The sequence below is a fragment of the Pan troglodytes genome, chromosome 1 (assembly GCF_028858775.2).
Source record: "Pan troglodytes isolate AG18354 chromosome 1, NHGRI_mPanTro3-v2.0_pri, whole genome shotgun sequence".
In the NCBI taxonomy this organism is placed as follows: Eukaryota; Metazoa; Chordata; class Mammalia; order Primates; family Hominidae; genus Pan; species Pan troglodytes.
The window spans coordinates 183869999-183884259 of record NC_072398.2 but is presented as its reverse complement, the minus strand read 5'-3'; the positions used below and the strand labels follow the sequence as shown (position 1 = coordinate 183884259).

General features: G+C 39.5%; 1 protein-coding gene across 2 annotated transcripts in view; it reads left to right on the top strand.

Annotated features, from left to right (window-relative positions):
- Positions 1–14261, top strand: part of CYP4Z1 (cytochrome P450 family 4 subfamily Z member 1) — a 51857-nt gene that overhangs the window by 16558 nt on the left and 21038 nt on the right. For both annotated transcript variants that reach the window (XM_024345587.3, XM_054682795.2), the window contains 3 exons: positions 1667–1791; positions 1871–2025; positions 11608–11711. In XM_024345587.3, the coding sequence (XP_024201355.1) occupies positions 1667–1791; positions 1871–2025; positions 11608–11711 (384 nt within the window). The remainder of the gene's footprint in view (positions 1–1666; positions 1792–1870; positions 2026–11607; positions 11712–14261) is intronic.

Sequence of the window (14261 nt, the reverse complement as noted above, 5' to 3'; positions counted from 1 at the left end):
CCTCCTTGAGTTGGAAGAGCACACCCTGAACTGATGCACCTCTCTTCGAGTCTAAGGCTCCTTCCTGATGATGCCCCCTTCAGCCTGCTCCAACCAGTGCCTCTCCTTGCAATGCCCTTACCCACATCCAAACAGACACCACCCCCATTATCACCTACCTCTTGCTCTTTCTCTACTCTTCTTGGCTCCATGACAGTTGCAATCTTTCAGAACATCAGATTTTAGTAACGTGTTTGGAAAAAAGCTTTCAAATTGAATTAATTAATTAATTCACATTACAGAGTTAATAACAGCTTAACAGGGTATAAATATTTATATTGAAATGGAGAACTTCGTCTCAATAAACATTTGGCTTTTGACAAAGTGAAATTTTCTGGGATATTGGCAGGTATGTCCAAGGGGGTAAATACATCTGAATTCTAATATATAGTTGAGGGTTTTCTGTCTTGACTCTTAACTGCAAACTCTTTGAGAATAAGAACTATCCTATTTCTCCACATCCTCTCCAGCACCTGTTGTTTCCTGACTTTTTAATGATTGCCATTCTAACTGGAACACTTTTACACTGTTGGTGGGACTGTAAACTAGTTCAACCATTGTGGAAGTCAGTGTGGCGATTCCTCAGGGATCTAGAACTAGAAATACCATTTGACCCAGCCATCCCATTACTGGGTATATACCCAAATGACTATAAATCATGCTGCTATAAAGACACATGCACACGTATGTTTATTGCGGCATTATTCACAATAGCAAAGACTTGGAACCAACCCAAATGTCCAACAATGATAGACTGGATTAAGAAAATGTGGCACATATACACCATGGAATACTATGCAGCCATAAAAAATGATGAGTTCATATCCTTTGTAGGGACATGGATGAAATTGGAAACCATCATTCTCAGTAAACTATCGCAAGAACAAAAAACCAAACACCGCATATTCTCACTCATAGGTGGGAATTGAACAATGAGATCACATGGACACAGGAAGGGGAATATCATACTCTGGGGACTGTGGTGGGGATGGGGGAGGGATAGCATTGGGAGATATACCTAATGCTAGATGACGAGTTGGTGGGTGCAGCGCACCAGCATGGCACATGTATACATATGTAACTAACCTGCACAATGTGCACATGTACCCTAAAACTTAAAGTATAATAAAAAATAAAAAAAAAATAAAAAAAAAAAAAAAAAAGAGAATAAGAACTATCTCTAATTCCTCTCTAAATTCTCAATGGATCTGGGAAAAAACTTATCAAGTACTAAATATTTTTAGGGATCTTTTCCTAGAATCAAAAACCTCTGTTTATTTATGCTCTCTACAGATGTTTTTGAATTCTTATTTATTTTTTATTCCATGTTTTGTCAGCTTAGTTTTTCCATGATAAAAGTCATATAAATTGTACTAATGAAACTTGAAAAAGAGGGAAAAATAGCTATTTCCCCGCCCTTACAAAGTCACAAATAGCATCTAAGGCACAGTATCATTTTCAGTACTGACAAGGTGTTTTATTTTATATGGTTGTCATAATAAGGCAAATTCATTTTGTATGCTTTATATTTTCAAACCCCAGCAAGCTCTAAAAGGGACATAAAATAACTTAGAAATTGGGAAAAGATGGGCATGTGTATGATCATGATATTCATCTCCTGCCCCAGAACAAATGGGAGGAACACATTGCCCAAAACTCATGTCTGGAGCTCTTTCAACATGTCTCCCTGATGACCCTGGACAGCATCATGAAGTGTGCCTTCAGCCACCAGGGCAGCATCCAGTTGGACAGGTCAGTGACAAAAGGAAGGTAATTGTTTGCCAATAACTGTGTCACCCACTAACATGTTGTTCCATCTTCCCTATTCCAGTACCCTGGACTCATACCTGAAAGCAGTGTTCAACCTTAGCAAAATCTCCAACCAGCGCATGAACAATTTTCTACATCACAACGACCTGGTTTTCAAATTCAGCTCTCAAGGCCAAATCTTTTCTAAATTTAACCAAGAACTTCATCAGTTCACAGGTTAGTCCTGGGATTTACATGGCCAGAGTCCACTATGAGACATCTCATTGTCTGAGACATAGACTCTGGTTATGGCTGCTTCTACTATGGACATATGGCATGGTCATCATTCAGAAATGCTAATTTGTACCTCTTAAATGAATGTGCTACATAAATGCTATGTAGAGGGTATTATACTATTGACTATATATAGCTGCATTTTAATGTTTGGAGTTAGAACTAATACAATAAGCAAAACATCTGTCTATTTTGCTTCATTTCTTATGGAGCAGCTTCAGATGTGAAGAAAAGTAAAAGTGAAAGGAAGTACATTTCTGTGGGAAGACAGAGCAGGACATCTGAGCAAGTACTGAACATGAGTGGGTACTGCCTACTATGCACAGCTCATCAAACAACACAGCACACCACTGAGTATTCCTTTTGCATGGGTTTTTGGGGACTTAGGACATAGATAACTTTGAGGGACCATAAATCTACCTATGACAATAGCCATTTACAATTGGAATATATTTCTGATTTATCATTTTATCTTGATAAAATCGGTCTCTTTTTCTCTAATAATGCTTCTAGTCTTAAGATCTACTCTATCTGATACTAGTATGATAACCTCTGCTTTCCTTTGGTTAGTATTTTGATAGTATATTATTCCATACTCTTTTTTTTCCATTTCTGTGCCCTTATATTTGCGGTTTATGTCTTTTTTTCTTTTTCTTTTTCTTTTCCTATTTTTTATTATTATACTTTAAGTTCTAGGATACATATGCACAACGTGCAGGTTTGTTACATATGTATACATGTGCCATATTGATGTGTTGCACCCATTAACTTGTCATTTACCTTAGGTATATCTCCTAATGCTATCCCACACCCCTCCCCCCACCCCACAACAGGCCCCAGTGTGTGATGTTCCCCTTCCTGTGTCCAAGTGTTCTCATTGTTCAGTTCCCACCTATGAGTGAGAACATGTGGTGTCTGGTTTTTTGTCCTTGTGATAGTTTGCTGAGAATGATGGCTTCCAGCTTCATCCATGTCCCTACAAAGGACATGAACTCATCCTTTTTTATGGCTGCATAGTATTCCATGGTGTATATGTGCCACATTTTCTTAATCCAGTCTATCATTGTTGGACATTTGGCTTGGTTCCAAGTCTTTGCTATTGTGAAAAGTGCCACAGTATACACATGTGTGCATGTATCTTTACAGCAGCATGATTTATAATCCTTTGGGTATATACCCAGTAATGGGATGGCTGGGTCAAATGGTATTTCTAGTTCTAGATCCTTGAGGAATCGCCACACTGTCTTCCACAATGGATGAACTAGTTTACAGTCCCACCAACAGTGTAAAACTGTTCCTATTTCTCCACATCCTCTCCAGCACCTGTTGTTTCCTGACTTTTTAATGATTGCCATTCTAACTGGTGTGAGATGGCATCTCATTGTGGTTTTGATTTGCATTTCTCTGATGGCCAGTGATGATGAGCATTTTTTCATGTGTCTGTTGGCTGCATAAATGTCTTCTTTTGAGAAGTGTCTGTTCATATCCTTTGCCCACTTTTTGATGGGGTTGTTTGTTTTTTTCTTGTAAATTTGTTTGAGTTCTTTGTAGATTCTGGATATTAGCCCTTTGTCAGATGAGGAGATTGCAAAAATTTTCTCCCATTTTGTAGGTTGTCTGTTCACTCTGATGGTAGTTTCTTTTGCTGTGCAGAAGCTCTTTAGTTTAATTAGATCCCATTTGTCAATTTTGGTTTTTGTTGCCATTGCTTTTGGTGTTTTAGACATGAAGTCCTTGCCCATGCCTATGCCCTGAATGGTATTGCCTAGGTTTTCTTCTAGGGTTTTTATGGTTTTAGGTCTAACATTTAAGTCTTTAATCCATCTTGAATTAATTTTTGTGTAAGGTGTAAGGAAGGGATCCAGTTTCAGCTTTCTACATATGGCTAGCCAGTTTTCCCAGCACCATTTATTAAATAGGGAATTGTTTCCCCATTTCTTGTTTTTGTCAGGTTTGTCAAAGATCAGATGGTTGTAGATGTGTGGTATTATTTCTGAGGGCTCTGTTCTGTTCCATTGGTCTATATCTCTGTTTTGGTACCAGTACCATGCTGTTTTGGTTACTGTAGCCTTGTAGTATAGTTTGAAGTCAGGTGGCGTGATGCTTCCAGCTTTGTTCTTTTGGCTTACGATTGACTTGGCAATGAGGGCTCTTTTATGGTTCCATATGAACTTTATAGTTTTTTCCAATTCTGTGAAGAAAGTCATTGGTAGCTTGATGGGGATGGCATTGAATCTATAAATTACCTTGGGCAGTATGGCCATTTTGACGATATTGATTCTTCCTACCCATGAGCATGGAATGTTCTTCCATTTGTTTGTATCCTCTTTTATTTTCTTGAGCAGTGGTTTATAGTTCCCCTTTAAGAGGTCCCTCACATCCCTTGTAAGTTGGATTCCTAGGTATTTTATTCTCTTTGAAGCAATTGTGAATGGGAGTTCACTCATGATTTGCTCTCTGTTTGTTATTGGTGTATAAGAATGCTTGTGATTTTTGCACATTGATTTTGTATCCTGAGACTTTGCTGAAGTTGCTTATCAGCTTAAGGAGATTTTGGGCTGAGACAATGGGGTTTTCTAAATATACAATAATGTCATCTGCAAACAGGGACAATGTGACATCCTCTTTCCCTAATTGAATGCCCTTTATTTCTTTCTCTTGCCTGATTGCCCTGGCCAGAACTTCCAACACTACATTGAATAGGAGTGGTGAGAGAGGGCATCCCTGTCTTGTGCCAGTTTTGAAATGGAATGCTTCCAGGTTTTGCCCATTCAGTATGATATTGGCTGTGGGTTTGTCATAAATAGCTCTTATTATTTTGAGATACATCCCATCAATACCTAATTTATTGAGAGTTTTTAGCATGAAGGGCTGTTGAATTTTGTCAAAGGCCTTTTCTGCATCTATTGGGAAAATCATGTGGTTTTTGTCTTTGGTTCTGTTTATATGCTGGATTACGTTGATTGATTTGCATATGTTGAACCAGCCTTGCATCCCAGGGATGAAGCCCACTTGATCATGGTGGATAAGCTTTTTGATGTGCTGCTGGATTCCGTTTGCCAGTATTTTATTAAGGATTTTTGCATCAATGTTCATCAGGGATATTGGTCTAAAATTCTCTTTTTTTGTTGTGTCTCTGCCAGGCTTTGGTATCAGGATGATGCTGGCCTCATAAAATGAGTTAGGGAGGATTCCCTCTTTTTCTATTGATTGGAATAGTTTCAGAAGGAATGGTACCAGCTCCTCCTTGTCCCTCTGGTAGAATTTGGCTGTGAATCCATCTGGTCCTGTACTTTTTTTGGTTGGTAGGCTATTAATTATTGCCTCAATTTCAGAGCCTGTTATTGGTCTATTCAGAGATTCAACTTCTTCCTGGTTTAGTCTTGGGAGGGTGTATGCGTCCAGTAATTTATCCATTTCTTCTAGATTTACTAGTTTATTTGCTTAGAGGTGTTTATAGTATTCTCTGATGGTAGTTTGTATTTCTGTGGGATTGGTGGTGACATCGCTTTATCATTTTTTATTCATCTATTTGATTCTTCAAATGTGACTATTTGATTCTCCAATTTTTTTTGTTTTTTGTTTTTGTTTTGTTTTGAGACAGGGTCTCACCTTATCACCCAGGCTGCAGTATGGTGGCACTATCTCAGCTCACTGCAGACTCAACCTCCTGGGTTCAAGTGATCCTCCTGCCTCAGCCCCCCAAGCAGCTGGGACTACAGGTGTGTGCCACCACACCCGGCTAAATTTTGTATTTTTTTTACTAGAGGCAGGGTTTCACCATTTTGTGCAGGCTGGTTTCAAACTGCTGAGCTCAAGCAATTTGCCTGCGTCAGCCTCCCAAAGTGCTAGGATTACAGGCGTGAGCCACTGTGCTCAGCCAAGGTTTATTTCTCATATGCAGCATTTATTTAGATTTTGTTTATGTAGTCTGAAAATCTTTGTGCTTTGGTTAGAGCATTTAAACCACTTATATTTAATGTAATCACCAGAATATTTGGATTTCAACATGCCGTGTAACTATTTGTTTTCTATTTAACCGATTTTTATCCCTTCTTTTATTAATTGCTGGATCATTTTATATTATTATTTTTTCTGTTTTAGATCATAAGTTTAGTTTTCATGGGTATGCTAGAAATTACAACATGTAGTCTTTATTTATTAGAATCTAACATATGTAATTACATTAAATACTTCCCTGAAAATGCAAGGATCTTACACCATTTGAACCTCTATTTACTACTTCTCATATTTTTAAATATTGTTGTGATGGGTTTTTTTAATAATTTTTTTTAAGTTCTGAGGTATATGTGCAGGATGTGCAGGATACGGATAATAATTAGGCAAAATATTACAGCAATTAGAATTTTACAACCAGAATTCCACACTGTGGAAGTTATTCTCTAATGACAAGTCAAGGGGGAAATGTATGCTTTTCTTAAGGAAAATGTTACTTTTATGTTAATGTTTCTGGTAATGCACAGCGACACCTAATGGAGGGAAACCAATATTGCAATCCATTGGTGTAACAGGTATCAAACTCTGTTATGGCCTATAGGATCCCCATTAACAGTGATACTCTTAATACTCATATTCTAACCCTATATTTTAAACCTTCTTGTAAAGTTTATCTCTTTTCACCTAGAAGCAATCAAACTCCAAACAGTGCTGCAGGCAGAACCACACATGAACAAGCTATTTTTTTGAGAACGCTTAGAGCAACCTCAGGAGGAGGCCCAACTGCTGTTCTCCCACACAACGCCCCTTTTCAGCAGGCAGCAGCCAGAAAGAATTGTCGTCCAATGCCGCTTCACAGCAGTTAGGTTTGCTTAGAGAATAAGTTCAGGCTTAGGCCATTTTTATAACTTGCAATATGATTGGGAGAAATATGATATTGGATGCTAAAACAACTTTAGCGTTAATCTCACAATTCCTTTCCTTTAATTATTAATTTTTTCTGACTTTCATAGACCCTCTTACAACACACTTAAACTTTCTGACATGTCCTAAACATTCTTCCTTTAAACAACCAGTCATCTTTTTTAGGACAAGTATTTACCATACAAAATCCTTTCTTTTATAAAATCTTCTTTATAACCTTCTCTTCATAGCTTAAAGTGGATTATATTATGAACCTTCAGTAAAAAGTCCTATTAAACTTAATGATAGTAAAATTTTCATACTTGTTTCTTATCCATAACTATTACTCCTGCCATAAGCAAAACAACCTTGACTAAATCTTTCCTGCAATTATTAATCCTGTTATAAGGATAATAATTAGGCAAGATATTACAGCAATTAGAATTTTACAACCAGAGTTCCACATTGTTGGTGCTACAGTGTATAGTTCTTTTGCAAATAGTAGCATGACTATAACAATTCCCACAAGAGTGGCATAGTAAATAATTTCCTTTGAAAAGTTTACATAACATTTCCCTTTGGGGATTTACAAAGTTACAAATGCGATTCTATGAATAATTAAAATCTCCCTGCAAATATGCATTAAAAAGAAGTTTTAGTATCTGGTGATGATCTTTGAGAGGAAAGGTTAGAAAGAGTGAAAAGTATCTGGTGAGGTAGGAGAGGGACTGCGTAAGATAAGTAGCCGTCACTCAGTTACTTATCTTTTATGATTTTCAGCTTAAGATCCTCTGTTTCTTCACGTTGATATGGAGACATTCCTCTGAGCTGTCAGGGGTTGCTCCCTCAGCTCTTCAGGCTTTGACTTGAGTGTGATGTATCCAGGAGTTGATTCCTGTAACTTTTACTGCTGAGGGGGTTGAAAGAAGAACAGTGTAGGGCCTTTTCCAGCTTGACTTAGGGAAGGAGAAAGAGCTGAGAGTTTTCACCAATACCAAATTTCCTGGGTTAAATAAAGGTGTTTCTATTTCTGGGATTGGGTTCTTGCTAGTTGTGTTATCGTCTGTTGGAAGTGAGCTAGAGAGTTTACATGCTTAACCAATTTAGAGGTTTCCTGCCTGAAACAATCTCTGAGCACATTGATAAGTTTTTGTCCTTTCCCAAGTGAAAAGCTTGGCAAAGGATTTTAAGGACTCTCCATTGGCTGGAGGCTGGCAAATAGAGTTTGCCATCCTGACTGTAACCATCCTGAGAACTGAAAAGTATGCCCTTGAGAAGTGGCCTATTTTATTTCTGCAGGGGAATACTGGGGTTTAATTTCTCTTATGAAGCCTTCCTAAATTAGAAGGGGCTTGAAGCATGTTGATGTCCTGAGGCTTCCTTGCCTTTGATTTAGCTGCCTGATCAGCTAACCTATTTTCTTCGGCTATCTTATTTGTTCCCTTTTGATGTCCCCTACAATGCATCCCTCCTATTGCTCATGGAAGAAAAACTGAGGGTAATAACCTGCTAACTTTGTGGTGATATTTTATAGGAGGTCCATTGGCGGTTTTCCTTTTAAATGGCAGCATGAGCATGGAGAGCTAAGAGAGCATACTTGGAGTAGGTATAAATGTTAGCTACCTTTCCTTGCTTAATTCAAGTGCTCTTGTAAGAGCTATTAGCTCCGTCAATTAAGTGCTTGTGCCTGGGGAGAGACATTATTTAGAGTGACTACTGCTTATCCTGCCTTATGTACTTCTTGCTTTACTGGCTGTTTGTTAACTAAGAGCTCCCCCTACAGGACAGTGATAATGCCACATCATGTGGAGTGTAAACAGTTAAATTATTTCCTGGAGGCTTTTTTTTCTCTAGTAGAGCTATTATGACGATGGTTTGGAAACACGTGTAAACAATAAGTTCTAACTGCAACTAAGGTTGAGAAAAATATTGGATTAGAGTTTTTCCTGATATGCCCCTTCCGGTCGTGCTATGGGAAGAAGGGAGGCCTGGAGTTAAAGGGGAGAAAGGAGACTGGCTCTAATGTTCAGAAGGAGGTCTGCTTTCCTTCCTTGAATTTCCAGAATCACCCAGGGCTCCCGTGCTGTAATAGCAGTTTGAGCCACTGGAGTCGGCATTTGAGTCCCAGGACCCATCAGTCCTGCTGGACCATCTGTGAGAGTGGTCCTGAACCCAGTGACCTCCACCTCTGGGGGCACTTCCATCTCCAGTGATCTCTGCCACAGGCTGGACAGGGTCACGCTGGCTTTGTCTTGCTGCCTGGGCACTCCTTCTTAAAATGCCACACTGATAGAAACTAGCGGATGCAACTTGGGGATCCTGGACTTTGCAAGCCTGCAAAGTTGCTGCTACCGTCTCTCTCCTTCTCCTGAGCTTTTTCTCTTTCTTTTGGGCCTCCCCCTGGTCCCTATTATAAAAGACCAAAGTGGCCACCTTCAGGAGGTTCTCTAAGGTGCTATCTGGTCCTATAGCTTGCTTCTGTACTTTCCTTCTAATATTGGGGTTCTAGTACAGCCTCTCTCAGCCTTTCTGTAAAGGCTACGGAATTCTTATCTGGCTTCTGGTCTATTATAGACAGTTTAGAGTAATTGAGAGGGTTGGTCCTGGTTTTCCATAGGCCTTCTAAAATGCATATTAAAAAGTGCCTCCTTTTCCATTTATCTTCTGAGTTATTGGGGTTGCAATTAGGGGTGTTTACCAGAATTGCCTCTCTCCCAATTGGGAATGGTGTTTTTGCTATTTCTTCACTTTCCCTATCTGCTTTCTTCCCTTTTGCTGTATTATAGGAGATATATTGCTCATCTCCAACATTTTCTGTTGCTTGCAGAGCTGCCTGCTTTTTAGCTGCTGTGAGGGTCTGGTTTAGGAGCAGCATAACATCCCTCCATGGGAGGTGAAATACCTGAGTTAAATTTTGGAAAGCCTCTAAATACCTATCAGGGTCATTAGAAAACTGGCCTAAGTCTCCATTTATTTGCCTAAGGTCCTATAATGAGAAGGGAACTTGAAGGGGCCCCAAATAAGGGGAATCCTCAGATGGTTTCCCTGGAGGTTACTTCTCTAATTTGGGGGAACTATTCTTTTTTGGGCCTGCCTGATAAGATTGTTAAAAGAATTGGGTTGACCTTACAATGTTTGCAAGGGTTTAGTAAACATGCCATGCACTTGTGCAAAAGAAAATGAGTTGCTTTTCTTTTTGAAGTCCTGAGGTTAAAGTTCCAGTGTTTCAGAGTGCACTCCAGAGGGGTGCAAGCTGAAGATAATCTGTTACCCATCTAGAAAAAGATGTGAGAGTTCTTTTAGTCTCCTTCCTTTCCGTATGACCCAGGGTGAAGGACAAGACAGGGGAGCATCCTTCTGGCTGTTTTCTCTCCCTGGTTCTTGGGTCCCGGCACCCTGTTAAATATGCCACCTATGGTCGAAGGCGTGGTCCTCCAAGCTATGGAACCAGATGAACTAAGTGATGCTTTACCCACACTACCTTAGCTTATCCACCTTGTGTCATTCCTCTTTTCACTTCCTAAACCTGTGTAATCTGCCCGGCTCCCCAAAAAATGAGAGACTGTGTCATTTTTGGGCAAGCCTCCTTTAATGGAGGCAATGTGCCAAATTGCCTGCTATTATGGCCCATGCTAAAGCATTTACCTTAGAAAAATGGTTCCGGTTAACTTCCAAACTTAGAATCCCCTTACTAAGTACCATTTTAATAGGAAACAGATTGGATGTCTTAAAAGAACATAGGAACTGAGGGGCTATTTTCATGCTGGTGGGACAATATGGAGACTAAAATTTGGCTATGGAAGACATTTTACTCCTAACTGCTAAAGGCAGAACTTTCCTGTTCACAGAAGTAGCTTAGAGCCTAGTTTCCAGTAGAAAAGGCACAAAAAGGAAACGTTGGAAAGCCACAATGTACTGCAGAGAACCAACAATGTGTGTTATGGAGAGAATTTCTATTTCCACTAGTCATTTATCAGTTCCAGGAGCCTTTTGGCAGAGTCTTCAGGGTTTTCCAGGCATAGAACTTTGTCATCTACAAAGAGAGAAAGTTTGATTTCTTATTTTCCTATTTGGATGCTTTTTATTTCTTTCTCTTGCCTGATTGCTCTGGCTAGCATTCCCAGTACTACGTTAAATAGGAGTGGTGAGAGTAGGCTTCCTTGTCTTGTTCCAGTTCTCAAGGGGAATATTTTCAGTATTCCTCCACCACTCAATTTGAGCACCAGTCTCTACCATGAGATATGACATCTCATCTTTTTCTTTAAAACCAAAGCCTAGGTTGTACAAATTAAGCTCAGCGATTGGTAACAGTACCCTACATCACAAACAAATTTTACAACCTTTGAATTAAATTTATGTACCAAGCACCTCTAAGCATATATGTCAAACACCTCCAACCTTTACAACAACCCTGTGTGATACATTTGAACATCCTTATTTGAAGGAAGAGAAACTGTGGCTAAAAGGTGAAGTACCTGTAGGTCAGGGATGGGACCATTTTTTTAAAAAGACAGCTAGTGGTACTGTCCCTTACCAACTCAGGAACATTGGGTGGGGGGCAGCCAGGGGCTACCGATAAAGCACCAGCTTCTCAGAACTACATTTGGCTTTGATTGACTTTCCAGTAACCTTGATAATAACAAAGATCATAATTTTTCCATCTAGAGAAAGTAATCCAGGACCGGAAGGAGTCTCTTAAGGATAAGCTAAAACAAGATACTACTCAGAAAAGATGCCGGGATTTTCTGGACATACTTTTGAGTGCCAAAGTAAGTCTTCTAAACTTCTGAACACATTCGACTCAATAATTAAATAATAAAGAACTAGGCCAGGCACAGTGACTAGCACCTGTAATCCAGCATTTTGGGAGGCCAAGGTGGGCAGATCACTTGAGGTCAGGAGTTTGAGACAAGCCTGGCCAACATAGTGAAACCTGGTCTCTACAAAAAACACAAAAATTAGCTGGGCATGGTGGTGCATGTTTGTACTTGGGAGGCTGAGGTGGGAGAGTCGTTTGAACCCAGGAGGTGGTAGAGCATGACTCTGTCTCAAAAAATAAATAAATAAGTAAAATTAAAATAACAAATAAATAAATTAGAAAAACTTACTTATATGATAACTGATACATATTGAACTTCCCTTGTGAAGATTTTCCTGCTTGTCCTCCCAGGGCTTTCCTTCATGCCTCCAGTGTCACATTTTAATTATCTGGGCACTTGTCTGTCTTTTTCCAAGCCCACAAGCTGCTGAAACCTTCTTCCTCAACATGTGGTCTATAGACCAGCAGCATTGGTAAAACCTGGGAGCTTGTTAGAAATGCAGAATCTCAGGCCCTACCTCAGACCTAGTGGGTTAGAATCTTCATTTCAACATATCCCTCGGTGTTTCATTTGCAATTAAAGTTTGAAAAACCCCATCCTAGAAGACTAGGATCATATTTTATTCCTATTTCCCTAGTGATTAGCACAGTGCTTGGTGACTGTCTCATGAGGTGTCCATGTGATGTTCATGAGAAAAGTGAAGGACTTGGCAATCGACAGTCACTCAATATATGACAACTATTGTTGCACACCAGGCTAGCAATCCTGTAAGGATAAAATTAGATTATATGTGTAAAGATCCTGACATGTGGTGAGAAAAACAATATTTTTATTTTATTTTGTAGTTATTATATATTTTAATACATATTTATTCATAATTTTTGCTTATGTGCCAAGCATCTTCAACCTTTATTATAACAACCTGTGGGGTACTTATAAATATCTTTATGTAAGGAAGAGAAATTGTGGCTCAAAAAGTGAAGTGAACTGCTCAAGATGACATACCTAAAACTAACAAAGCCAGGATTTAAGACAATTCTGGTTTGGTCCAAATCTCATGCCATTTCCGTTGTACCAAATGGCACCATGTGAACATAATTTTCCATCATCATCTCCAAGTGTCCAATAAATATTTGCTGAATTTAATTGTGCTGAATTATTTGAGGGAACAAAAATAAACAAATACTCTGTGAGGGAACAAAAATAAATAAATACTCTGTGAACTCAACTTTCATTGTGTTGGCTACCTTGATCATGTGAAACACGACTCTTCCTAAACCAGGACTACTAAGAACAGGGCACTGCAAAATGAGGTGGATTTGGAAGTGAAATAGAATTGCCAGGAACTAATGACTTGTTTAAAAAAAAATTTAATTTTCTGCTGAGCATGGTGGCTCATACCTGTAATCCAGCGACTCAGAAGACAGAGGCAGGAGGATCACTTAAGGCCAGGAGTCTGAGACAAGCCTGGGCAACATAGCAAGACCCCAACTCTATAAAAAATTTAAAAATTATCCAGGTGTGGCAGCACTGCTTGTAGCCCTAGCTACTCTGGAGACTGAGGTGGGAGGATCACTTGAACAGGAATTCAAAGCTAATCACACCACTGCACTCCAGACTGTGTGACAGGGCATGACATCGACTCTAAAAATAATAGTAAAAAATAAAATAACATTTGCTGATTGGAAAAATAGTACACACTGTTTTTATTTTGAGTTAATACCTTTTTTCTTTTTGATATCCAACTCTTAAGTTCAGGGGTACATGTGGAGGATGTGCAGGTTTGTTACATAGGTAAACATGTGCCATAGTGGTTTGCTGCACAGATCATCCCATCATCTAGATATTATGCCCAGCATTCATTTGCTCTTCTTTTTTTTTTTTTTTTTTTTTTTAATGGAGCCTCACTCTGTCGCCCAGGCTGGAGTACAGTGGCACGATCTTGGCTCACTGCAAACTCCGCCTCCCATGTTCAAACGATTCTCCTGCCTCAGCCTCCCAAGTTGCAGGGACGACGGGCATTGCCACCACGCCTGGCTAATATTTTTGTATTTTTAATAGAGACGGGGTTTCACCATATTGGCCAGGCTGGTCTCAAACTCCTGACCTCAAATGATCTGCCCGCCTCAGCCTCCCAAAATGCTGGGATTACAGGCGTGAGCCACTGTGCCTGGCCTCATTAGCTATTCTTGATGCTCTCCCTCCTCCCAGCCCCCACCCTCCAACAGGCCCCAGGGGTATTGTTCCCGCACCACGTGTCCATGTGTTCTCATCATTCAGCTCCCACTTATAAGTGAGAACATGTGGTATTTGGTTTTCTGTTCCTGTGTTAGTTTTCTGAGGACAATGGCTTCTAGCTCCATCCATGTCCCTGCAAACGACATGATCTCATTCCTTTTTATGTCTGCATAGTATTCCATGGTGTATATGTACCACATTTTCTTTATCCCATCTATTATTGATGGGCATTTAAGTTGATTCCATGTCTTTGCTATTGTG